Here is a 25,777-nt window from a genome sequence, read left to right as displayed (position 1 = left end):
TCTTGCCACAATGTATGTGGCACCTGTGCTGAATTTAAAGGGGTTTTTTTTATTTTATTTGTTGTAGGTTTCACTGATGACGACATGGAAAAACCAAAGTTTGCATTCTCAGCTGTCACTGCTAAAGTGCAATTCAAGCTTTGTGAAGAAGAACCAGTTTATGCTGTAGTTATTTTTTGGTTTGCTATTTGATGTTTATTTTTATTTATTTATGATTTGTTTTGGGAGTTGTTTTTTATTGTTGGGTGGGTAGAGGAATGGAAAGGTGTGGCTTTTTCTGTTTGGCCATTGAATAATTAAAAGTATGGCATAAAACTAATGGTATACAGAGTGTTAAGTGCAATGCCAACCACTTTTGAATTGACACCTTGAAGCATATATTACATTAACACCAGTCTAATTCATTAAAGAGCTAAAGATCCCTTAAAACTCACTTTCATAATATATAGGAAAATTTCATGAGTGTGGCGACAAGCAGCACCTCGTTGTCATATGACTGAAAAAATTGTTAACTACATGTACATACAGCAGTTAAATAAATCGATCAAAGCACAAACCTTCACTGTTTTGTAGATTTATGCCACATTGATGGCTTTATGTCCTTCAGATTCCCGCAAGCATCAACCAGTATTTGAGGGATTATCAGAGAGATGGTGTAAAATTCCTTTATGAGAACTACACGCAGAAAACCGGAGCCATTCTAGGGGATGACATGGGCCTGGGAAAAACTGTTCAGGTGAGGGTAGTGTGGATCAAGTCCGTAAACCCAGGACAGTTTACCGAATACGTGTGACTCCCAAATAAACCCATTGAATCAAACACTGTAGACAAAAGGACTTTACTAATTACTGTAAATGGTATAAACTTTGCTTAAAAAAGAGCATTTTTTCTGTTACCGCTGAAAATTACCATCCCTCAGAATCAGACAAATTGAATACTGTATTTTATGTAAATCTTGGTCAGGAAAAATGCACTTTCAGAAGCACATATATACATTTGTTGCCAACTCTTAAGTTTTTCTGATCAGAAATTAATCACATTTCACAAAAAAAAGTCTTACGTGGCATCGTGAGGTAAGGAATTAATGAGAATCAAAGAAAATGTGTCACATGAAAGAAAGATAAATCACAGGTGAAGGACAATAACTTAGTTATGCGTGAAATTATAGTTCCAGATACTGTGGTTGGAAATTTGTGGCCCTTAGGTAGGCCCATTTCATCACACACTGTTGAGAAAGGATTGTACTGAGTAGATATAGTTGAATGCCGGACTACAATGTGGAAATGTACAAGCGTTGAAAGCTGTGAAAACAAAAACCTTGAGATGTTACTCTGTCAACTTCTAAGTGGCGCCCTAAGAGACATAGTTTACCCTCAAGGGCGTTTTGGGTAATCTTCAAATCCATGACTCTCCAGGGTATAACAAGACTAATTGTTCCCATACAAATCCTATTCCCATACATCTGCCCTAAAGAAGTCATCAAATTTTGTTCTACATGGCGTGCTTTTTGATTTATGCACTCCCGAAGTCCTACATACGCCCAAGTGTACCACTAGGCTAACTACAATAGGTCGATCGATCATTCGTTCCATTGTCAGCTTGAGCAAATAGATGATTTGTAGGAGTTAAATAAAGGATAATTGTAAACTCTATCTGATATATAGATATTTTGTTAGCCCTGGTATAACAGCAAGTGGATGTTTTCAGTAGCTTGTATGTACTCGAATTATGCAGTTCCGTTTTTCAGGTGATTGCTTTCTTGTCTGCGTTGCTGAGGAAACAGGGCAACAGAGAAGATGTCATGAGGTTAAAGCCTAAGTTCATAAGAGAGGTGAGAAATATTTAGCTTTGATTTCAACCCTGTTTTAGTTTACATGTAATCGATAGAAACATGAATGTTCCAGAGATATCATTGAAAGTAACCAGCTGTTTTTTCCCTCCAGTTTATGGCAATGGATGTATAAACCATAATTCTAAATTTGTTCTTTCTGTGCAAGTTTATGGAAACTCTAGTAAACTCACAGAACAAAAACTCACCAAGTAAAAGCTTGGCCACCAACCCCAAGTGTTGCTCACTGGGATAAGTGTGAACATGTTCAGAGCTGGATCAAGCTTCCTGAATGGTATGTGACAGAGATCCTTGATCAAATTGAATTTATTTGGATGGTATTTATTCACTTCATACACAAACAGATGACATAAAGTTGAAGTGAACCAGTTTCAAGACAGTCCACCATGTTATCATACACCTAAGAATTGTTCCATCATAAACAGTTGTGAATGTAAAACCATTGTGAGTTTGGGCATTCCACTTACTTAACAGGTAAACAGTGTATCTTGTACAAAGGGAGTTAACTCTGTTTTGTTTTAGCTTTCAGACACAGAAAGGCTTGACGACCCTGCCATCCGTAAGCCTTTCCTCATCATTGGCCCAGGTAGTGTTCTATACAACTGGCTGGATGAACTGGAAACTTGGGGCTACTTTACAGCAAGGTAAGTATTATATGTGTAGCTGAGGGTAGCTGGGGGTAGCTGGGGTAAGACGTGTAGTAAATGACCGAATATGATACTCATCATGTGTCAAACTGTGAAGAGTAATAATAATTATGTCACCTTCCTCCAGGAGTAGAACTGATTATCCTTGTATAAGGCATAAATATTCTTGATTACAGTATCAAAACTCATATCAAATAAATTAACAATAAAAGTTTAGCCATGATCAGATTCTGCCTGGTTTCCTTTCTGTTTGTATTAGCGCAGTAGTATTGAAAATCACCCAAAGTATAAAGGAAAATAGCCACAGTTTTTGGGCTGTGGCTGAATGCCATTGATATCCCATGAATGCTGAAAGACGCTGTTTATGTTTGACAGAAAATATCACGGATCGGATAAATTCCAGACATTGGCTGAGGCGAAGAAAGAGAAGATCGAGATTGTGGTGACAACATATGAAACCTTCAGAGACAATGTGGTGAGTGTTTTCGAAGAGTAAGTGTTGTCTCGCTCGTTCAGATGGTCAAAGCGTTGGCGTGCTTCAACCGTCAAGCCCTTGACCAATAAGGTCACATGTTCAAACCCAGCTCTTGCTGTTTTGGCAGCAGATATAAGGCAAGAAGCTTGTTAGGTAGCTACCACTTCAGTTTCCACTTCGGTTTCCTTCACTCATAAACCTGACTGTCCATAAGTGGGAAGGTCTGCCAGCAACCTGCGGATGGTTGTGGGTTTCCCCCGGGCTCTGCCTGGTTTCCTCCCACCATAATGCTGGTCACCATCATATAAGTGAAATATTCTTGAGTATGGTGTAAAATACCAATCAAATAAATAAATAAACCTGATTGTAGTCATATATGTGAAAATATTGTTAGCATGACATTAAATACCAGTCAGTCAATCAATCCATAATATTATCTTGAAATCTTAAGCACTCTGCACCTATAAATCTGGACCATCAACATACAACTAAAAAATCCCTGAGAACGGCAATTTAACATTAATCAGACTAAATCAAAAAAGTCCTTAACTATCACTGAAGGAGTCTTTATTGTGGGTTTACCATTCCTTAAATTCTGACAACTTGTCATCCAATCGACGTCATACCTGCTGGGTGTGTTGCAGAGGATACAAGGTAGTGCAGTGTTTAGTATTGGAAAATTTGGTATGCAAATTAGGCAAAAATGACATCAGCAACTATATTGGACATGCTGGGTTTGTACACAAATCCTACATCCCTCAGATTCCATAAGTGTTAAAGGAGAAGAAAATTTAAATATCAATCAAATACCAATGAAAAGAGTGTGCGCTTCCTCGCAGATTCAGGCCATAGAAAAATTTTAATATGTACCTCAAGTTGATAAAGTATGAGTAAAGTCAACACCAAAATCTGCTGTGAGCAACTCCGTTTTGCCTAAGAACTAGTCCTGAAGTCTTCTGTGTTAGGAGGAGAATTGCCAGCGGAAACTGCTGAAGTGCAGTTTTGTACATTTCTGGTAGAATTCTTCTTCCCAGAAGGTAGCGAACATTACAGTTCGTTTTCCGCTTGACGATCAGGAAACCGGAGTGTTGGACATAGGTTCTGAGTGTACACAAACAAGTCGGCAGTTTTAACGACTCATTGGCTGAGAGGCAACACACCTCCAGCATAAATTACAGGGTGTTAAAAAGATGGAAGACGCGATGGACTCAGCGATTTATGCCAGTTTGCTGTTTTCAGCCATAATTCTTACAGTAGACAAGCAACACTATTGAATACAAATTCATCAAGTACTAGAGAAAAAGTTTACGATTCCTACAGAAAAAATAAAATAATGAATTTGTAGATAAAGTTTCTAAATTTCTGTCTAGCTAAAACCGCAATGTCTACAGTAGAACAGTAAGTTTCTGTCACCGCTGTCTGTAATTATTTTCTGTATTTCCAGGATGAACTGAACAGTGTAAAGTGGTGTGCAGTGATTGTGGATGAAGTACACAGAATCAAGGTGACTTTTCTTGAAGAGAATTTTTGACAAAAATTCATATTGGCAAATGAAATCAAATTTTCTGCATGTACCAAGAAATAGCTCAGACCAGGGCGTGCACAGATGCAGAATCATCTTGAATTGTAATTGCACAGATATGCTAAAGGCAACCTGCTTTGCACCCACTGTTCAGTGTGTTGCAGTGCAGCTAGTAGGCAGCACTGCACGATTCCAGAGGATCTCAGAACCATTTTGCTCCTTGGTATTGAAGATCAAACTTGATAGTACATGTACTGGGTATTGATTGGAGTTTATAGTATATTGATTATGTATAGTATTTCACAGTTGTTGGTCATTTGATAGCTGCAGACATTAAATTTCAGTCCTCTTAATTAGGGAAATCTGCTTGTAAAATGCTGACTTAAATTAATTGATGGCATGAAATAAACTTCCAACCGTGAAGTTCAATATATTGTTGACTCTTATAGTTTTAATGGGGGTTTACTTGGCCATATGGTTGTACTAAGTTTTAAGATCCATATCCTGTATCAGTGGTGATATGTTTTATGTCCACCCACAGCACACTACAGTTTCATTCATTTATTATTGACAGCAACAAAACATGCCAAACTAAAACAAAGTGAGGTGGTCATATAAACTGCAACAGTTTTTGTAGAATGCTGTCACGTATTACTCAGGCTGAAATTTGTCACAACACAAAGATTTTTTCAGATTGCGAATGAATCATTGAGTACTTTAGAGGGTATTTATTCTTTTCATGTCCCAGATATATTGAATATGTACCTGTGAAGTTTCGTTGCCTCTTTTGTGTGGTTCAAGGATAGTGGAGAATCATTGGTTACGTCATTAAACTTGATAGTACCAATCAAGTATTGATTCCACATGCATTGTGTTTCAGCATTCTTGGCCAAATGACAGCTAAAAACATTTTACAAAAAAAACATTGCAAAAAAAAAAAAAAGTAAATGTGATTTTTTCTTTCCTCGTCCTAGAGGTGTTTGTACTTATACCTGTGGATTTTTGTTTTTGTCTTTTTCTGCAGGGTCTGACCTCCCAGACGACAGCTGCCTTAAGGAAGATACACACCCCCTGTAGGTTTGGACTGACTGGTACTGCCTTACAGAACAATGTCACAGAACTCTGGTCTATCTTAGACTGGTAAGCAAACAACATGTGTCTGGCACAAAGTAAAAAGGGGCCTCCATGACTCAGTTGCTTAGCGCGCTAGTGCAGCGTAATGAACCTGGAGTCTCGCACCAATGATGTTCGCTGTGAGTTCAAGACCAACTCTTACTGGCTTCCTCTCCGGCCTTATGTGGGAAGGTCTGCCAGCAACCTGCAGATGGTTTGTGGGTTTCCCCTGGGCTGTGCCCGGTTTTCACCCACTATAATGCTGGGCCGCCGTCGTATAAGTGAAATATTTTTGAGTACGGCGTAAACACAAATCAAATCAAATCAAACCACAAAGTAAACAAGCCATTAAAAAAAAAAACTATCGTGACTTGAAAGTTATGGTTGATGTGATGCCTGACTCTTGTATGTGTGTTCCAAGTACTGAATATTTGCCATATTAAAAAAAGTTAAACCATGTAAGGGATATTACTATTAACACTTCTTAAGTGACTTGATATAATCTCATAAACCAACTTCATTTCTCCAAAAAAATGTAGCCTTGGCTATGCAGTGTCAAGAGTGTTTTACTATCAAAATATGCAGAAAACATGCAACCATGAAAACAGTAAGGAAGTTAACCATTCTGTACCAGTTAGAAAAACCCTACAGTGTACATCAATCCAGTTCAATTTTTCAAACATGGACAGCATTCTCTTTTTTTTGCTCTTTTGCATCATGGTTGATTTTTCCAATAGGGCACGCCCTGGTTTCCTAGGCAACTTGAAGTCATTTGAAACAGAATTTGTCAGACGTATTGAGAGAGGTCAGAAGCACGATGCTACAAAGAGGGAACTAGCGGAGGCCAGGAAAAGTAAGTTGTCAAAATGTAAATCATGACTTAAAGGGAATCAAAAAAAATCAAAGGCAATTGGCTGACGGTGGATATAGGATTTCCTCGGTAAAAATCCTAAAATTCGGCTTAGGATAGGTATAACCTAGACTGTCTCTCACCTTTGAAATGATGAACTTCCTTTAGAAAAAGATACCCACTTTGCCAGCCTCAAATATCTCATTTAAATGCCCAACTGATAGCCTGCAGCTTATAGTTCTCACCATATATTTTGGTGTGAATAAACATGTACCGGTAGTTCTGCCTAACATCAAACGGCATTAAGCCGTCATTCTGAGAGATCATTTTTGTGGTGCAGTCATGTTGGTTTGTGATTTATACATGTTCTATATATTTTTATACACCCAGTGAAGGAAAAGTTTGCGAATCTTCGCAATAAGATGATGTTGAGACGAACAAAGAAGCTCATAGCTGACCAGTTGCCTGAAAAGGGTAGGATTGTTTTTTTGTTCTTTTTTTCCCCCTATTTAGCAGATATATATGAAAGATCAAGATTTTCTTAGTTGGAGGAAGTAAAGTATTGTTTTTGCTTAATGACCTGTAATTGATTTGTTCATTAAGAGAATAGGGGTACATATACCGGTACATCTGTTAGCATATTTCCAGCCTTTCTTGTGAAAGGTGTAACTGATAATCCAGGAGATGCTAAGTATTTTTTTGGGTTATCATTTCTACCACTTACTCATACAATGGGTAATTCAAACCCTCACTGTGCAATATCCTTTATTTCTTTGTGGATCTGTTACCAGACTGTCCATTGAACACCAGGTATACACATGAGACAGAAAAAAAATAGAAAAAAAGACTACACTGACCTGTGATATTGACTGACAAATTTATGTTTCTTACATTAAATACCTACATATGTATCTAACTTGGTCAACTGCATGTAACTAAGTTTAAACATTCATCTTGGCGATCTGGACAGAGATGAGGAATTCTTCTTAGCTCTTACACGTAATCTTATCTGCCATCTTGAAAATAGAATACTCTGTGTTTGTGTGCTTCATTTGTACCTGGCAATGGTGAAGAATCGTATAAAACAATTATTCGATCTGGATCCTCATCACCACTAATGTTTCAGGAGTATGTTTTTTGGCTCTAGGCCATACTGTGCACAAAACTTCACGTACAGATCTATCCCTGTCCTTTCCCAAAGTTGCAGACAGACAGACAGATAGATGCTAAGAATTAACTTCCTTGGCTGATGTAACAGTTCAATCAGCTGAGCTTCTTGGTTTCAGATGATAACATTGTGTTCAGCAAGCTGACAACTCTGCAGGTGGACAGTTTAACCAGCTTAGCCTCTTGGTTTCAGATGATAACATTGTGTTCAGCAAGATGACCACTCTGCAGGTGGACAGTTTAACCAGCTGAGCCTCTTGGTTTCAGATGATAACATTGTGTTCAGCAAGCTGACAACTCTGCAGGTGGACAGTTTAACCAGCTTAGCCTCTTGGTTTCAGATGATAACATTGTGTTCAGCAAGATGACAACTCTGCAGGTGGACAGTTTAACCAGCTGAGGCCTCTTGGTTTCAGATGATAACATTGTGTTCAGCAAGCTGACAACTCTGCAGGTGGACAGTTTAACCAGCTGAGCCTCTTGGTTTTAGATGATAACATTGTGTTCAGCAAGCTGACAACTCTGCAGGTGGACAGTTTAACCAACTGAGCCTCTTGGTTTCAGATGATAACATTGTGTTCAGCAAGCTGACAACTCTGCAGGTGGACAAGTTTAACCAGCTGAGCCTCTTGGTTTCAGATGATAACATTGTGTTCAGCAAGCTGACAACTCTGCAGGTGGATGTGTATAAGGCTATTCTGAACCATCCGGACATGAGGCTGATCTTGTCCATGGAGGACCCCTGTCAGTGTGGAAGTCAGAAACCTCAAGTCAAGTGCTGCCGCCAGGTAAAAGCAAAGGAGTGTACTATATACGTGGTTATCATGTGCGATACAAGACTTTACATCAGCAGAGTGGAGCCAGTTCAGTGAAATTTTCAACATGGGTTGCCACATGTACATGTATATACAATAATTGTAATTAATGTACAGTCTGAGCAAAATTTATCTACAGACCTGTTGTGTGTTTAATCAGAACAGTTACTGAAAGGGGACAAAAAGGTTTCCATCTTAACAGTCAGTCCACCAGCCTTCATGGTTTTACTATGGTGACTCACAGATCAGGTCCTGTTCTGAATTTCTACTTGATTTTGTCATATGGAATTGAAATATAGAATATGGCTTAAATATTAAGGTTAGTTTTGTTCAGTTTTGTTAATTTTCAACAAAATATTGGTGGTTAATCAATTTTGTGCTAATATGATGACAGTCAGTCTTATTCTTCGTGTGGGGTAAACTGGAAAGGCTGGCATAAACCACTGACCTTTGGCAAGTAGAAGACAAGCTATCTTCAAGCAGCCACACAAGTGTCATAAACTGGTTATTGTCATCAAAGCCCTATGCATAAGAACTAAAAGTGATGATTTTTTTAGGGCTTTAAGCTTGTGAATGAAAGCAATTTGTATGAAAACTGAACATTTTATTGGTTAACCATCAATGATTTGTTCAATTTACTTGTCAGCTTGATTGGTTTTGGCACCCAACAGTTTGGGAGCCCAAATGTATCCGGAACTAAACTGGCTCCAGATGTGAACCTGCTTGTGTGTCCTTGCGATTCAAAGACAAGTGTGTTAAACCACTGGTTCATAACTTATTTCCCCTACCCCTGCTCCCAAATAATCTTTGAGTCTCAACATTCCTTTGTCATTTTTCAAGTAAACCCTGAGTTTTGAGGGGTTTTCCACATTTGAAAATTAAAATATTTGTTAACGGGAAATCCCTTTTCTCCAGTCTGCCAAGGTATAAACATAACAACATTGAATACTGATTTCAACAATTCTTAGTCAGTTGAGTACACAGCAACGTTTTATTTTTTGTTTTGCAGACATCTTCAGATGGAACCCCAGTTCGCAATTTGATGTTCACTTACATGAGCCTCCTGATGAAAACAGCCAATCATGTGGCTCTTCTTATTCCAAACAAAACAACCAGTGAGGGCCAGCGAAAACATGCAAAGGAAATTTGTGAAATTGCTTTTGCGAAACACCCACAGTTTGTGTCCCAGGCTTCTGAGGCTTCGTTCAGAACTTTGTCAGACCCCAAGTATTGCGGCAAAATGAAGGTACGATTTAATCTGTCCTAAGAATAAAATGAAGGTCCAGTAATCGTAATAACTGTCAATTGTTTACCACCCCAAGTATTGCGGCAAAATGAAGGTACGACTTAATCTATCCTCAGAATTTAATCTATCCTAAGAATAAAATGAAGGTACAGTAATTGTAATAACAGTCAATTGTTTACCACCCCAAGTATTGCGGCAAAATGAAGGTACGATTTAATCTATCCTCAGAATTTAATCTATACTAAGAATAAAATGAAGGTACAATAATCGTAATAAAAGTCAATTGTTTACCACCCCAAGTATTGCAGCAAAATGAAGGTACAATTTAATCTATCCTAACAATAAAACGAAGTTACAGTAATTGTAATAACAGTCAATTGTTTACCACCCCAAGTATTGCGGCTAAATGAAGGTACGATTTAATCTATCCTCAGAATAAAATGAAGGTACAGTAATCGTAATAACAGTCAATTGTTTACCACCCCAAGTATTGCAGCTAAATGAAAGTACGATTTAATCTATCCTCAGAATAAAATGAAGGTACAGTAATCGTAATAACAGTCAATTGTTTACCACCCCAAGTCTTGCGGCAAAATGAAGGTACGATTTAATCTATCCTAAAAATTTAATCTATCCTCAGAATAAAATGAAGATACAGTAATCGTAATAACAGTCAATTGTTTACCACCCCAAGTATTGCGGCAAAATGAAGGTACGATTTAATCTATCCTAACAATAAAATGAAGGTACAGTAATCGTAATAACAGTCAATTGTTTACCACCCCAAGTATTGCGGCAAAATGAAGGTACGATTTAATCTATCCTAAGAATAAAATGAAGGTACAATAATCGTAATAACAGTCAATTGTTTACCATCCCAAGTATTGCGGCAAAATGAAGGTACGATTTAGTCTATCCTAAGAATTTAATCTATCCTAAGAATAAAATGAAGGTACAGTAATCGTATTAACAGTCAATTGTTTACCACCCCAAGTATTGCGGCAAAATGAAGGTACGATTTAATCTATCCTCAGAATTTAATCTATACTAAGAATAAAATGAAGGTACAATAATCGTAATAAAAGTCAATTGTTTACCACCCCAAGTATTGCAGCAAAATGAAGGTACAATTTAATCTATCCTAACAATAAAATGAAGGTACAGTAATTGTAATAACAGTCAATTGTTTACCACCCCAAGTATTGCGGCTAAATGAAGGTACGATTTAATCTATCCTAAGAATAAAATGAAGGTACAGTAATCGTAATAGCAGTCAATTGTTTACCACCCCAAGTATTGCGGCTAAATGAAGGTACGATTTAATCTATCCTAGGAATAAAATGAAGGTACAGTAATCGTAATAACAGTCAATTGTTTACCACCCCAAGTCTTGCGGCAAAATGAAGGTACGATTTAATCTATCCTAAAAATTTAATCTATCCTCAGAATAAAATGAAGATACAGTAATTGTAATAACAGTCAATTGTTTACCACCCCAAGTATTGCGGCAAAATGAAGGTACGATTTAATCTATCCTAAGAATAAAATGAAAGTACAGTAATCGTATTAACAGTCAATCGTTTACCACCCCAAGTATTGCGGCAAAATGAAAGTACGATTTAATCTATCCTAAGAATAAAATGAAGGTACAGTAATCATAATAAAAGTCAATTGTTTACCACCCCAAGTATTGCGGCAAAATGAAGGTACGATTTAATCTAACCTAAGAATTTAATCTATCCTAAGAATAAAATGAAGGTACAATAATCGTAATAAAAGTCCATTGTTTACCACCCCAAGTATTGCGGCAAAATGAAGGTACGATTTATTCTAACCTAAGAATTTAATTTATCCTAAGAATAAAATGAAGGTACAGTAATCGTAATAACAGTCAATTGTTTACTACCCTTAGTGCCCTCTGAGATCTCTTGTGTGACTCTACTGGCGAGTGACAAATACTCCACTGGGTTTTGTGTCAGAGATCTTCTGATTGTGATTATGCAGGTTAATTTTAGGAGGTGTTAGTTCCTGCCACTTACATAGGCCTAACCGTGTTCATACATGTATAGCACAATGACAAGACAGGGATATTTTGTGTTTTGATGTACTGTGTGCATATAATATTTTAATTACCATAAATTGCAAAATTCTTAGTGCTTTGTGTATAAGAATCAATGTTAAAGTATCTCAGTAAGTAAAAGCATAATGGCACGAGGGAGCTGTGTCATCTGTGATGCCTTGCAGGTTTGTTAATTACAGCAAATTTTAAAAAATCTTGACCTTCATGTAACTTGTTTTGGTATCATAATCTATGTTGAGATGAAGGTTTCAGTACTGTATGTATTGGTCTGAAGCTTTGCATTCAGGTGTCTCCTACAGATGACCTCTTTGGTAGCCTTGCTATCTATTTGATTTATTTATTTGATTGGTGTTTTACGCCGTACTCAAGAATATTTCACTTATATGACAGCGGCCAGTATTATGGTGGGAGGAAACCTGGCACAGCCCGGGGGAAACCCACAGCCATTCACATGTTGCTGGCAGACCTTCTCACATATGGCTGGAGAGGAAGCCAGCTTGGGCTGGACTTGAACTCACAGCGACCGCATTGGTGAGAGGCTCCTGGGTCATTACGCTGCGCTAGAGCGCTAACTGACTGAGCCTCAGAGGCCCCCGCTTTACTATCTAAGTTTTCCTGCATATGCAACACCCATCATCAATGGCATAGAGTTACAAGTCTTTGAAGGGAATATTTGAACCAAACTTGTTTGTATTTTGAGTTGTGTTCTTTTCTAACTTTATTCAGATTCTGAAGGGGCTGCTGTCTGTTTTCCGAAAAAAACACAACAAGATTTTGCTCTTTTCTTACTCCACCAAGGTAACAAACCACATACTGGCCAACATTGGCCAAACCTTTTCATACCTACTACATATATGTCAAGTCTGCTGTAGCACTGTTCAAAACTCAAACGTCTCTAAATTCCTTGATGTTTGCAGTTATAAAATATAATATAGCGGCTTTGGTGATCATCAGAACCAGAGTCATATGATCATCAGAATCAGAGTCATGTGATCATCAGAATCAGTCATATGATCATCAGAACCAGAGTAATATGATCATCAGAATCAGTCATATGCTCATCAGTATCAGTCATATGATATCAGCACCAGAGTCATAATATGATCAGAACCAGAGTCATATGATCATCAGAGTCAGTCATATGATCATCAGAATCAGAGTCATATGATCATCAGAACCTGAGTCACATGATCATCAGAACCAGAGTCATATGCTCATCAGAATCAGTCATATGATCATCAGAATAAGAGTCATATGATCATCAGTGTCAGAGTCATATGATCATCAGAACCAGAGTCATAATATGATCAGAACCAGAGTCATATGATCATCAGAATCAGTCATATGATCATCAAAACCTGAGTCATATGATCATCAGAATCAGTTATATGATCATCAGAATAAGAGTCATATGATCATCAGTATCAGAGTCATATGATCATCAGAATCAGTCATATGATCATCAGAACCTGAGTCATATGATCATCAGAATCAGTCATATGATCATCAGAATCAGAGTCATATGATCATCAGAACCAGTCATATGATCATCACAATCAGTCATATGATCATCACAATCAGCCATATGATCATCAGAATCAGAGTCATATGATCATCAGAACCAGAGTCATATGATCATCAGAATCAGTCATATGATCATCAGAACCAGAGTCATAAGACTGAAATAATGTTGAAATCATAGAGAAATTGTACACAACCATCCAAACTTACTTGTTCATCAACTTCCACTAACATTACCACCACTAACATTACCACCAAACACCTATTCGACACTTTGAATTTAAGTTTTGAACCTCCTGGAATTTAAGTAATAATGGACTGGAAAATCATGGAGTGTCATGGAATTTTAAAAAGATGCCATATCATCAGTAGTGAAAGACTTTACCTGACTACACCAGTTACGCCTGATTCAGACAGTTAGAGTGTATGAATGAATGAATTCTTAATACATAATTTTTAACTGATTCTGATGTTTTGAATACGGCATTAAAACAGTCAAATAAATTAATAACCTCACATTCTGGGTGACCACATATTCTGATTTATGCTGTATTTCACCTAAAAATATAGCTTTTTTATTTTTTCTTTTTGATACATTTCATTTGATTATTATTGATTTGTCCACCTTCTGCTTCTGAAACAATGGCCTGCAAAAGAAACACGTACTGTATTCCTTGTTTTCAGACACCCTAATAATCTGATCTTCCCTTCGTTCACCTTTCACTATCAATGCTGGCTTGTTGTTGTTGTTGTAGTTGCTGAGTATCGTGGAGCAGTACGTGATAAGTGTGGGATACGAGTACAGGAGAATCGATGGCAGCGTCAGTAGTAAGAAGAGGATGGACATTGTCAGAGAGTTCAACAACGACAAGAACATTTTCATCTGTCTCATATCCACCAAGTAAATTGAAGATTTTGTACTCATTGAGAAGATACCCATGTTGTTTTAAACACGTTTATAAGTGTGAAAACTAATTAATTAATCGTGGGATTATTTTGTGTGCATCCAAGTTGGAATGGAATTATTGTAAATCTTCAACCTTTTCAAGACTAAAGCGCTTTTTTTCAGTGAAATTTATGAATACAATTATTATGAAAATGAACCTGAAAATGATTTGTTTGTGTTAAAGATTAAAGATTAAAGATGCAAGCTTCATAAAACAGGCAAATTATTTCTCTATACACCCCATAGTTCTCGCAGAATATTTCAGGGTATTGCTTGATGATATTAATGATTGAAGAATTGGGATATTTCGAAGTTTGAAGCTACTTAAAATAGACTAAACCTCTTTTTCATTTGATAAAGATCAAAGTTTAATCTTTCAGATGTATGAAGATTACGAGCTTTTGTTAACTGTGAACTGTGACATTTACCATTTTGCAGTTAACCACATCTGAATCCACTTTCTGACAACATTGAAAAGCATTTTTTCGTAAATGTACTTTTCCTCGTAAACCACATATCTGTAAGGTGTCTTTACTCAGTAGACCACAACATTCATTATGAATGGCTATGATGTACAAAGTCTTGTTAAGACTGTCTTAAGTTACTCCGTAGTTAGACCTAATGCAGACTTTGAACAGTCCGTTCCGCCCTCATGTCCAGCTGCCCCACCTCTCGATATCTTTAGGCCTGGTTCTGTCAGAAGCATACTTACGCTAATTCTTCAGCCTTTTTAACCACATCTGCAACCTGTATTTTGAAACATTCTGAGAGAACTGTGGCACGTAGAGAATCAACTTACATAGCTTTATGAAGCTTTCATCTTTAATAACACGAACAGATCATTTTTGGAATCTTTTTTTTTCATAACAATTGTTTGCATAACTTCCGCTTTAGTGGTTGAAAAGGTTGAAGACTTACAGTATACATGTCCTACTATCTCTCAGTTTGACACTTTCATTTTGTATTAATATTATTCCTGTAATGCAATTTCCTATAAAATATGCAAAGCAAAGTAAGTGTTGTGAACCAAGAGAAGATAACTCCCCTTGCCAGCAGCCTGTTTGTATAGAACAGTTGTGAGAGTTTGATCGAGCACATGTACATGTTACAGGGCTGGAGGGTTAGGCCTGAATTTGACAGGTGCTAATGTGGTGATTATATTTGACCCTAACTGGAACCCAAGCTATGATCTGCAGGCTCAGGACAGGTAATATCACCTACAGAGGGACGTGTTTATTTGTTTATTTATTTATTTATCTCATGGCTGTGTAGCGCCTTTCACTTATAGCCAGTTTTAGGAATGAAGGAAACTAGAGTACCAAGAGTAAGCCAGCAACGTTTTACTGGTGAATCCTCCCACCTATAACGTGTTATACTCGTGGATGAAGGGTTTCCTTCATGCAAGACCACGCAAAGAAATCATCATTGGCCACTTATTTCCACCAAGCCCCTCCCAAATTACACATGACAGAATGAAATTGAACTCATACTTGGTGTGACCTAATAATTGAAAGGAAAGCACCTTAACAAAATATAAAGTAAAATTCACTTAGTGTCTACATATATCATCATTTTGTCATTGATTCATCATGATTACAACAGAAACTGTGCTAGAAGTGTTGAAGCATATCATCATACAGGTTCATAGCTGTAGGTCACTCGTATGAAAATATAGCGTGCACTGTATGCCTTTAATAGGATTCAATTTTATTTTCTGGGCGGTGTTTGGTTTTAGAGCCTATCGTATCGGACAGAGACGCAACGTTCAGGTGTTTCGTCTGGTATCAGCCGGGACAATAGAGGAGAATATCTACCTGAGGCAAGTTTACAAACAGGTGAGAAGAGGCACCTAATAAATAACCCACGACCATCCACAGGACATATTATTGAGATCAGCAAAAAACAGCATTCAATTAAAATATTCAAGCCTTACAATGAAAATAGTATTTATAGTGTACTTTTTAATTTGTTCCTTCTTTTAATGGTTTCTGTGTGTTTTTACTCGATCATTTCAGCAATTGGACACCGTTGCTGTTGAGATGGGAAATGCAAAGAGATATTTCCATGGCATCCAAGGTGACAAACATAACAAGGGCGAATTATTTGGGTTGAAAAACATGTTCAAGTTACAGACAGGTGAACACTGTCTGACTATGGACATATTGAAAGTAAGTGATATTTCCCTCAGTGTGTACATGAGTTAAGTGTTTAAGAATTTACCAAGAATTTGTTGGTTGAATCCATGTGACTCGAAACTACCTGACATGATATTAGTCTTGATTTCGTATTATTTGTTTAATATTACTCATTTAATACTTTTATATTTTTTGTATATGCTTCTTTACATTTGCACACTAATATCCCATTCAAATATTATTCCTTTATTACTTCTGTATTTTTTGTATATGCTTCTTTACATTTGCACAGTAATATCCTATTTCAAGTATTACTCGTTTATTACTTCTGTATTTTATGCATATGCTTCTTTACATTTGCACAGTAATATTCCATTTCAAGTATTACCCATTTATTACTTCTGTATTTTTTGTATATGCTTCTTTACATTTGCATAGTAATATCCCATTTCAAGTATTACTCATTTATTACTTCTGTATTTTTTGTATATGCTTCTTTACATTTGCATAGTAATATCCCATTTCAAATATTACTCATTTATTACTTCTGTATTTTTTGTATATGCTTCGTCTGTATTTTTTGTATATTCTTTTTTACATTTGCACAGTAATATCCCATTTCAAATATTACTCATTTATTACTTCTGTATTTTTTGTATATGCTATAGTTTTGAATGAGGAAACTATGTATGAAACAGATATTTGTCTCATGAGTTTTGCTGCAGTATTTGGTTCAGCCTTGACCTTGGACAGGGCATATGAAGATTTCCCTGCTGCCATTGCTCCTAGGACCTTTGAGGACAATAAGCAGTCGAAGAAATTTGTGAAGGCGATTGCACAGCCTCACATTCTTTAAGGACCCATGATCATTAATTAATATAGCCTGTGAGCCTGTATCTCTCAAGTTGGAAAGTCCATCAGTGTTTTGCTTAATATCAATGGCTTTATACCCCAGGTGTTCTGGGTTTTCACTAGCCATAAAACTGACCACCATGCTGTAATGTAGTATTTGTGACAATCAAATCAAACTATTAAAGAAATGCGGTAAATAAATGTCCAGTGTTTGTCATTTATTTCATTTTGCCAACATCTACATAATCATACATAATCTACCATATTACTGCAGAGAAATGAAAACTTGGAAGCCGGATTGAAGAATTTTGACATTGTGGAGTATTTGCCCTGTTCCAATGAATCTCAGGAGAGCGACTCAGCGGGGATAACTGATGGAGCTGGTGGTCAGTCCAGTGAAGATAGCTCAGATGAGTTTGGAGGGTTAATGGACATGTTTCTCGACCAGCAGAGTAGAGAAGATGGAGGTTAGTATCTAACAGATGAGCTTGGCACAAGAAAGCATGCCTGTGCGGTGGCAATTTTGGTTGGCAAACATTGTTTTGTCGTATTGCACTCTATAATAGTCTGTTGAAGTCATAGTGCAAAAGCACAGTGTTGACGATTAACTACACTCTTCAAAAAAAGAAATGCAAAATTAAATTCAAGAATGATACTTACAATTTTGTACACATATGTTAACTCAAACAGTTTTGTAGGGTTGCACATTGTTACTGGAATGTTTCAGAAGATCATCCTTGACCAAACGCAACCAGAAATGATTTTGAACGGTTTTATCAATTAGGATTGTTATGATGTGCGTTGATGTCGTGCAGCACGAAGTTCAGGCACAATGATTGTTTGTCACGTGCAAAACATGAGTACAGCATGTGACTATAAAAGACCCAAACGAATCTCGCAATTTTGTCCAATATCTTTGCAAGTACTGTACACGAAAATGGGACGTCTTAACGCTGCCAAACGAAATCAGGCAATTGGACGATTTCAAGCTGGCGAATCAAAAAGTGAGGTGGCAAGGATCTTCAACGTTCATCCCAGCACAATAACTCAGTTGTGGGATCGATTTCGTCAAACAAATTTGACAAATGACCGTCCAAGGTCAGGAAGACCTAGAGTCACCACACCTGCCAAAGATCAGTACATCCAGGTAACCCACCTACGTGACCGCCATCGTACCGCCCGGGACACAGCACAAGAACAGTTTGGAGCCCGAAGAGTGTCCGATCAGACAATCAGGAACCGTCTCCGAGAAGTAGGAATACGTGCCAAATGTCCAAAAGTTGTCCCCTCCTTGACACGACTACATCGACATCGACGAGTGAGATGGTGTACCACAGTGCTGCCATGGAACCTGGCAGACTGGAGGCGCATATGGTTTAGCGATGAATCCCGTTATCTCCTCAGGCGACGTGATGGTAGAGACCGTGTCTACAGACAACACCATGAACGTTTTGCTCCTCACTGCATCAGACAGGTGGACAGATTCCGTGGAGGGAGTGTTATGGTGTGGGGAGCAATCTCATACACCCGCAGATCGGAGCTTGCGCTTGTCCAAGGCAATCTGACGGCCAATCGATACATCGACCAGATTCTCCGCCCGCACGGCCTTCGCCATGTTGACCTTCAACGGCAGCTCTTCCAACAGGACAACGCCAGGCCCCACACAGCACGTACCACCGAGGACTACCTGGCCAATAACAACATCAATACCCTTCCCTGGCCCTCCAAATCCCCGGATCTAAACCCAATCAAACACCTTTGGGATCAGATCGATAGACGGGTGCGTCGCCGTCGTATTCCACCACAGAATCTTCAACAGTTGTTCCACATGCTGCAGGAGGAATGGAGAAGGATTCCACAACAAAACATCCAACGACTGATTCGACCTGTACTCAGGAGGTGTCGGGCAGTGGTAGCAGCTGGAGGTGGTCATACGAGGTACTGATTTCAACACCACCTGGTGGACAGCAGTAATGACTGTGATGACTGTTATTCTCATAAAATATGGACAACATAGCAATGCATTGCTCCACAAAATTTCATTCATGTATCTTTGTTTTCCACTGATCTACACATCCTTGAATAACATCAAATTTACATTGATATTTGGGTTTTGCGTTTCTTTTTTTGAAGAGTGTAGATGAGCATAATCTAATGCAACAATTCTTTTGTGAAAAGGTATCAAGGTATTTGGGTGCTGCTTTCTATTTTCATCAATCATTCAGGATGCATGTAATGATTACACTTTTATGTAATTGCTTGAGATAGATTTGTAACAGTATAGTTGACACAAAGAGTATATGAACTGTATAACTCAATCTTTGTTAAGTAACAATTTTTTGGATACATGGTGCATATGTAATCTCTGTGTAGAATTCACTCTTTTCATCTGTTGTTGGTAGCCTTGATGGTAACTTCTTACAACGATTCACTAAATTTGGATATATCAGATTGTGAAATAAATATTAAAATGTAATATCTTCGAAGTCCATTTTGTGGACAAGAAATTCCCCTTAAGTATGTGTACAGATGAGTTTCTGCATATATGTCATGATTTTATTTTCACACTTTTGTTGCCATTATCAGACCAAGAAGAGGGTACTGGGAGGTCAAGGGAGAAAACTGTAGCTAATGTACATGCGAGAACTCATAAATCCAGCAGAGTTGATGAGAATTCTGTTTCTGAGGATGCCAGTGCAGGCACACTAAGGGGAGATAACTCAATAGTCCGTGAGCCCCCGTCATCCACATCAAAACCTGGCCCGCAGCCAAAGCTCAACAAAAGTAAAGGCAAAGGTCCTGGCAAAAGGAAAACTGTCCAGTTTGTTGATAAAGGAGAAAGCCTTCCTGGATCATTTGGCTCTGTTGCTGAAGTTTTAGGTTTGTATATACATGATTCTTATGTCCTCCATGTGGATTAAATGGATTATGTCTGAACTGGTTAAGTGCTCTTAAGTGTAGCATGAATTATTTCATTACCAAAAATTTCACCCATGAATAGGTTACACATTTGCTTGATTGTGAGCATTCTTAGATCTTGGATTTTAAGACTTCTGTTTTCCTCTAAAAATGTACTTTTGGCGGCAAAATTTTAAATATAGTTTGACAAAAGTTACCTTACCTTCTCAATAATTTCAGACGCATTATCAGAAAATTTATACCACAATGCCTTGCAAGGGCTGTTATCTGTGGGGGGGTAGGGGAATACTGGTAGTCGATCAGTGACAGCTTTCTATGCCTCCATTACACCTCAGTGAGCCTCACCAGCTTGGCCAGATGGGGAAGAGACAAGAAAGACGGCCAGGTTTCTGAAGGTTCAATTTTTGTGCCATTGAATGGTTGTCAGAGGCAGAGATGGACTCAGTCTTGCGATGAATATCAAGATGTTAAAAAAAAAAACCCTGAGTCCATGTAGATGGACTAAGCACATATTTGTAATTACTGGCATTTCAGCTCACGTCATGGGTGTATGCCTATAAGTACTGTATTTGACACAATCAACATTCAGACTTTTCAGTGAGTTTGTGAAGTGGCTAACGAATAAGCACCAGTTCTTTCACTTTTGAGTCCATTATTATCACAACAACATGTGGTGTGGGGTAGCTGAAAGCTGGAGTTCAGAGCAGATGTAGTCTCACTTCACATTAGGTGTATTTTGTTTCATTTTACTGCAAGTAAAATACTAAAATACTTTGCAAACATCAAATGCAGCAAGAGGGAGAAATTTTGGACAGAAATCCATAAATAACAGTTAGAGTCGAAGCATTAGTAACCTGTAGCGATTTTACCACATGGACTCAACTGATACGGTGAGTGAGGCACTTGGAGACTGTTCCATTCACCATAGGGGTGATTGACCAGTCCAAGTCAGGTGACTCCTGCTGATCAAGCCCTGCCTCCTATGAATTAAAGGTTATATTGCCAGATAAAAAAAAAACCTGGTTCATAAGTTTTTTCACAGTAGGTGATCGCTCATTCACCAATATATGTACCTGTAGACCTGCCGATAATTTGGGAAAGGTGCTTAAAAATATAAAAAAAAAAGCGGGATACATATAAGCTGTGAATTTCTATGATATTTCATTCACGCTTTTTTATGAGTTAGTTATCGGGTAATAATTTCTAAAGGCAGTGCCTATAGCAAGTGTTCTGCAAGCAATTTTGATTTTTGCAATCCATATACCCATATACACTTTGCATATTTTATCTCACTAACATGAGATAGGACACAGAACATATATGTTTAGGCCTTTCACCTGGAAATGACTCCAGAGCCTCACATATCCTAGACCTGTACGTGCCAGATGAAATCTACAAGGTTCGTGTTCACGTCCGGGAACTGGAAAATCAGACCTTTCAGCTTTTAAATCGGATCTTGGATAGTGTTTTTTGAGCAAACACTATTTATGTACTCCCTGTCTATTGAGCGATGCATTTCACAGCAATACGTAATCTTCAGAGTTCCATATTCTCTCATGGTCGTCTGGTACGTAACCAGTGAGCTTTGATTTGAGTCATTTAAAAGTGTTACAAAGCCTGGTTTATCTAATTTAGTGACATACATACCTGAATGTACATAAGCTGCAATCTTTTTCTTGAAATAGTGGTCCCCCACTCATCCCCCTCCTCATCAAGACTAGCTGTCAGATATATGCCATGTTCTCACCAAAATAGACACATGGTCAGTAATAAATGGAAAGTTGTGCTTTACTGCTATAGGTGTTTTATCCACGTATGTGAGGCAGCATTGTTAATTCAATGATTAGACGACAATCATCCATGTTCCATTCTTACATGGGCCCCATAACTAGTCGCAAGAAAGACATCGGTAGATTCAAGACAATCCTGCAGATATAAAGCCTCAAGTGGTTGAATGTTCCCCAGCAAATAATGCCACACAACCATCAACTTTAAATATCGGATAGCATAAATTGTAGAACACAGCCCAAAAATTGGTCTGGTGAGTGTGTTTTTTGGTTTTCTTTTCTTTTTCACTCTCGAAAGGCTGGCTTTGTACATGTTGGCCTTGTCAGGCCCATGCTGATAACGCCCGCTCCTCTTGATAATGTGAGCTCCTCACGGGAGACCCCTCTGATCTACCTGCTTACTATCAATTAGCGAGTGTCTGAAATTATTTAGTAGGTATGGTATGTGAAATAATTGTGTGGTTCTGTTGCCTTTAAGTTACTGTTTCATGAACCATCTTATCTCCACTCAAAAAACGGGTGTTTATGGGATGGTCTGCCAGCAACCTGTGGGTGGTCATGGGCTTCCCTCGGACTCTGTCCAGTTTCCTCCCACCATAATGGCGGTCGTCGTCATCGAATAAAGTGAAATATTCTTGAGTAGGGCGTGAAACACCAACCAATAAATCTCAACTCAAAAAAGAACCTATAAAATAATTATAACCTCTGGTTAATATTCACTGGAACATCCTTGATTGCCTGCAGATCACTGTGGTGTTCTCCACGTCCACAAGAACCCACAGATGATAGGGTCGAGTAGAGCTGAGGATCACATGAGTCGCTGTGCCATACAGGACGTCTTCGAGCTCCACGTCAACTCTCAGATACCCGCTATCCAGTGTCCACCACTCTCCCAGGTAAAGGCTTGACATTCAGACTTAGGCAACAGTAATGTAAATTATTGTTTACAGGCAGAATAAATCGTTTTCTAAAGTCGGATGACATTATACAGATTAAAAATGAAACTTCAAAATTGTTTAATATTGGAATGTGGAATTGTCCAAGGAATTTCTTTGCTTTTGAAGACATACTTACTTGGTCAGAAATGAGAGGGAAAATCATAAAAATGATCAGGGGGTAGAGGGGGTGGGGGTTGGGGTGCAGTGGTAGTTATTCCATTTTTTTATTTTTTAGTGTTGGTTCGTCCATAAAACAAAAAATAAAATTGTTGTCACCTTAGCAAACCTAGAAAATGGTCAACTAGCATTGATACTATTCACTTCTAATCCTAGAAAATGGTCAACTAGCATTGATACTATTCACTTCTAATGCTAGAAAATGGTCAACTAGCATTGATACTATTCATTTCTAATTCTAGAAAATGGTCAACCAGCATTGATACTATTCACTTCTAATGCTAGAAAATGGTCAACTAGCATTGATACTATTCACTTCTAATCCTAGAAAATGGTCAACTAGCATTGATACTATTCATTTCTAATCCTAGAAAATGGTCAACCAGCATTGATACTATTCACTTCCAATCCTAGAAAATAATTTGAAAATAGCATTATTTTTCAATCAATAGCTACAGTAGCGCCACATCAAAGCTTTTTGAGTGTTCCTGAAATCTTTCTGATTTTTGGTGTTTCAGCCTTCAGACAGCGAGGAGTCCGACACAGTGGTGAAGAAGCCAGCAAAGGTGTCCAAATCACATGGCCCTAGTTACAACCAATCCTGTGCGAGAAGCATAGGCAGTACAAGGATTCTTATTGGTCAAACTCCAAAGGCAATAAAGAGGTTTGTTTCTCATTGGTCAAACTCCAAAGGCAATAAAGAGGTTTGTTTCTCATTGGTCAAACTCCAAAGGCAATATTGAGGTTTGTTTCTCATTGGTCAAACTCCAAAGGCAATATTGAGGTTTGTTTATGTGGATTTTTGATTTTCAGGATAACTGATAAATATTTTAGACAGATTTAAAAAAAACAAACATTTACAAGTGTTTCCAGCATATACCACCATACACCAGTTAAGTAGAAGACATAGGCAGCAGTATAATGGGGGAATTTGTAAATATTGTCAGAACTTCTGGCTACCTTTCAAAGTATTTCAAAATAATGTTGAAATCAGTGTTGTGGTCCAAGCAAAAATTCAATACTGTAATTCTTGAACCTTTTCACATGTTTGCAAGGTGTTTATTCAAGTCTATTCAGAAGGTATGATCGTGTGTAGACTGATAAAATTGTACTTTATGTGAAGCCCTGAAACTGGCCAATACAACCAATGTGATTCTGTCTCCAAAATGAAATCAATAATGTGCATAAATTGCACTGAAAGTTGCTCCTTTATATGCGAAAATGTTGAAGAATTAGGCTATGCCAGAGTTTCATATGCCTTCTGCACTGGTTGCTATGATAATCACATGAACATTATCTTTACTGTACTCTGTGAGCACTATGTGAAACAGAACCCTGGATTCGGTCAGTTTGTCCAAATCTTAGTTTTGGTCAGTTTTGTCCATCTACATTTAATCAAGCTAGCGATGTCCAACATCGTCTACCTTGATTTACAGAGCTATATTCACTCTTCAAAGCCCTAAAATATTCCTTCATGCTGCTCGTCATATGGGTACAGCATATGCTGAATGCAGCCTTCAACTAACACCAGTTCAGTAGAAGACGTAGGCAGCAACATGTAGTGTAATCCTGTTATCAGCATCAAGCCTTTGGTGTGCCAGGAATTTATTGTTGTGGAATGTCTATATTTATTAATTTATTTGATTGGTGTTTTATGCCATTCTCAAGAATATTTTACTTGTACAACGGCGGCCAGCATTATGGTGGGTGGAAACTGGGCAGAGCCCGGGGGAAACCCATAACCATCCGCAGGTTGCTGCAGACCTTCCCACATACGGCCGGAGAGGAAGCCAGCATGAGCTAGACTTGAACTCACAGCGACCGCATTGGTAAGAGACTCCTGGGTCATTACACTGCGCTAGTGCGCTAACCAACTGAGCCACGGAATGTCTATAATGGTATAATCTATCCATAAAGTAAGGGATTGACCATATCATTAAGTGTAGTTCATGCACTCCTCTCTGTGCTCACTTTATACCACTGCTACAACTATCAAAGTGTTACCCAAAGACCAAGGTCAGTGGAGTCAAAGTGGTAAGGCAGGAAGAAGAAATACAAAGTCTAAACCTTTATTTTTGTTAATACATGTACTTAATTTGTATGCATTCTCTTCATTTAAAGTTTGCACAATGCAAAATTATTCCATTAATGGACACCTAAAGCAGCTTCTATGAAAAATGCTGTCTGTAGTTTTGCGCAAGGACACAAGTGGAAACACAATAAATTTAGGCTGAGCCTAATCAAGTCCACTTGTACAGGTTCCAATGGCAAATTTGTATAGTGGTCACTGGTGGCAGTCATGTGAAGTGAACTTAAAGAGCTGTGCATGCACTACAATGATTATGACTGACATCAATGAAATACCACAATCCTTCTGGAATTTCAGACACTCTAAAAATTAGGACACTCTTTGTGACCAGGTAGCCTTTAACTCCTGTTGGGTTCCCAGTACAAGCTAGGTATAAGTAACTTGTCATATTTCTGTTTGCAGAGAACAGTTTGAGAAGTTGGCAGCCTTCATGAACTGTGGTTCACAGACAGATTTTGCTGAGCAGGTGCTGAGTATGTCTGTTACACAGCGAGTGGAACTGCTGAATTCATTCTATCACACCCAGCAACAAGAGTTGTTCCCCCTGTTTACAGTCGCGCCTGTCCCAGAGCAGACACCACCAAGATCTCGATTAGTTAAAGAGAAAGGTATCTTATGTTAGATACTTTTAATTAAAGAAATGACACAG

General features: G+C 38.1%; 1 protein-coding gene across 1 annotated transcript; it reads left to right on the top strand.

The window, feature by feature from the left end:
• The first annotated feature begins 79 nt into the window (after window positions 1-79).
• Window positions 80-25,777, top strand: LOC135471093 (DNA excision repair protein ERCC-6-like 2). Its single transcript, XM_064750142.1, has 21 exons — window positions 80-165; window positions 608-736; window positions 1,748-1,831; window positions 2,372-2,493; window positions 2,872-2,971; window positions 4,416-4,475; window positions 5,518-5,633; window positions 6,344-6,459; window positions 6,847-6,930; window positions 8,263-8,411; window positions 9,448-9,684; window positions 12,491-12,562; window positions 14,041-14,186; window positions 15,343-15,438; window positions 15,967-16,066; window positions 16,247-16,399; window positions 17,493-17,685; window positions 19,805-20,098; window positions 22,669-22,820; window positions 23,558-23,703; window positions 25,531-25,777. The coding sequence occupies exons 1-21, from the start codon at window positions 85-87 to the stop codon at window positions 25,748-25,750; spliced, it is 2,850 nt and encodes a 949-aa protein (XP_064606212.1). The 5' UTR covers window positions 80-84; the 3' UTR covers window positions 25,751-25,777.

This window comes from Liolophura sinensis, chromosome 7, assembly GCF_032854445.1.
Source record: "Liolophura sinensis isolate JHLJ2023 chromosome 7, CUHK_Ljap_v2, whole genome shotgun sequence".
Classification (NCBI taxonomy): Eukaryota; Metazoa; Mollusca; class Polyplacophora; order Chitonida; family Chitonidae; genus Liolophura; species Liolophura sinensis.
This window is presented reverse-complemented; position numbering and strand designations above follow the sequence as displayed.

Bases quoted from the DNA above. Each gene is read 5' to 3' on its own strand.
- LOC135471093 (XM_064750142.1), top strand. From the start codon at position 85: ATGGAAAAACCAAAGTTTGCATTCTCAGCTGTCACTGCTAAAGTGCAA. The intron at 8,412-9,447 runs GTAAAAGCAAAG...TTTGTTTTGCAG, and splicing joins AAGTCAAGTGCTGCCGCCAG to ACATCTTCAGATGGAACCCC. The intron at 16,400-17,492 runs GTAAGTGATATT...ATATTACTGCAG, and splicing joins TGACTATGGACATATTGAAA to AGAAATGAAAACTTGGAAGC.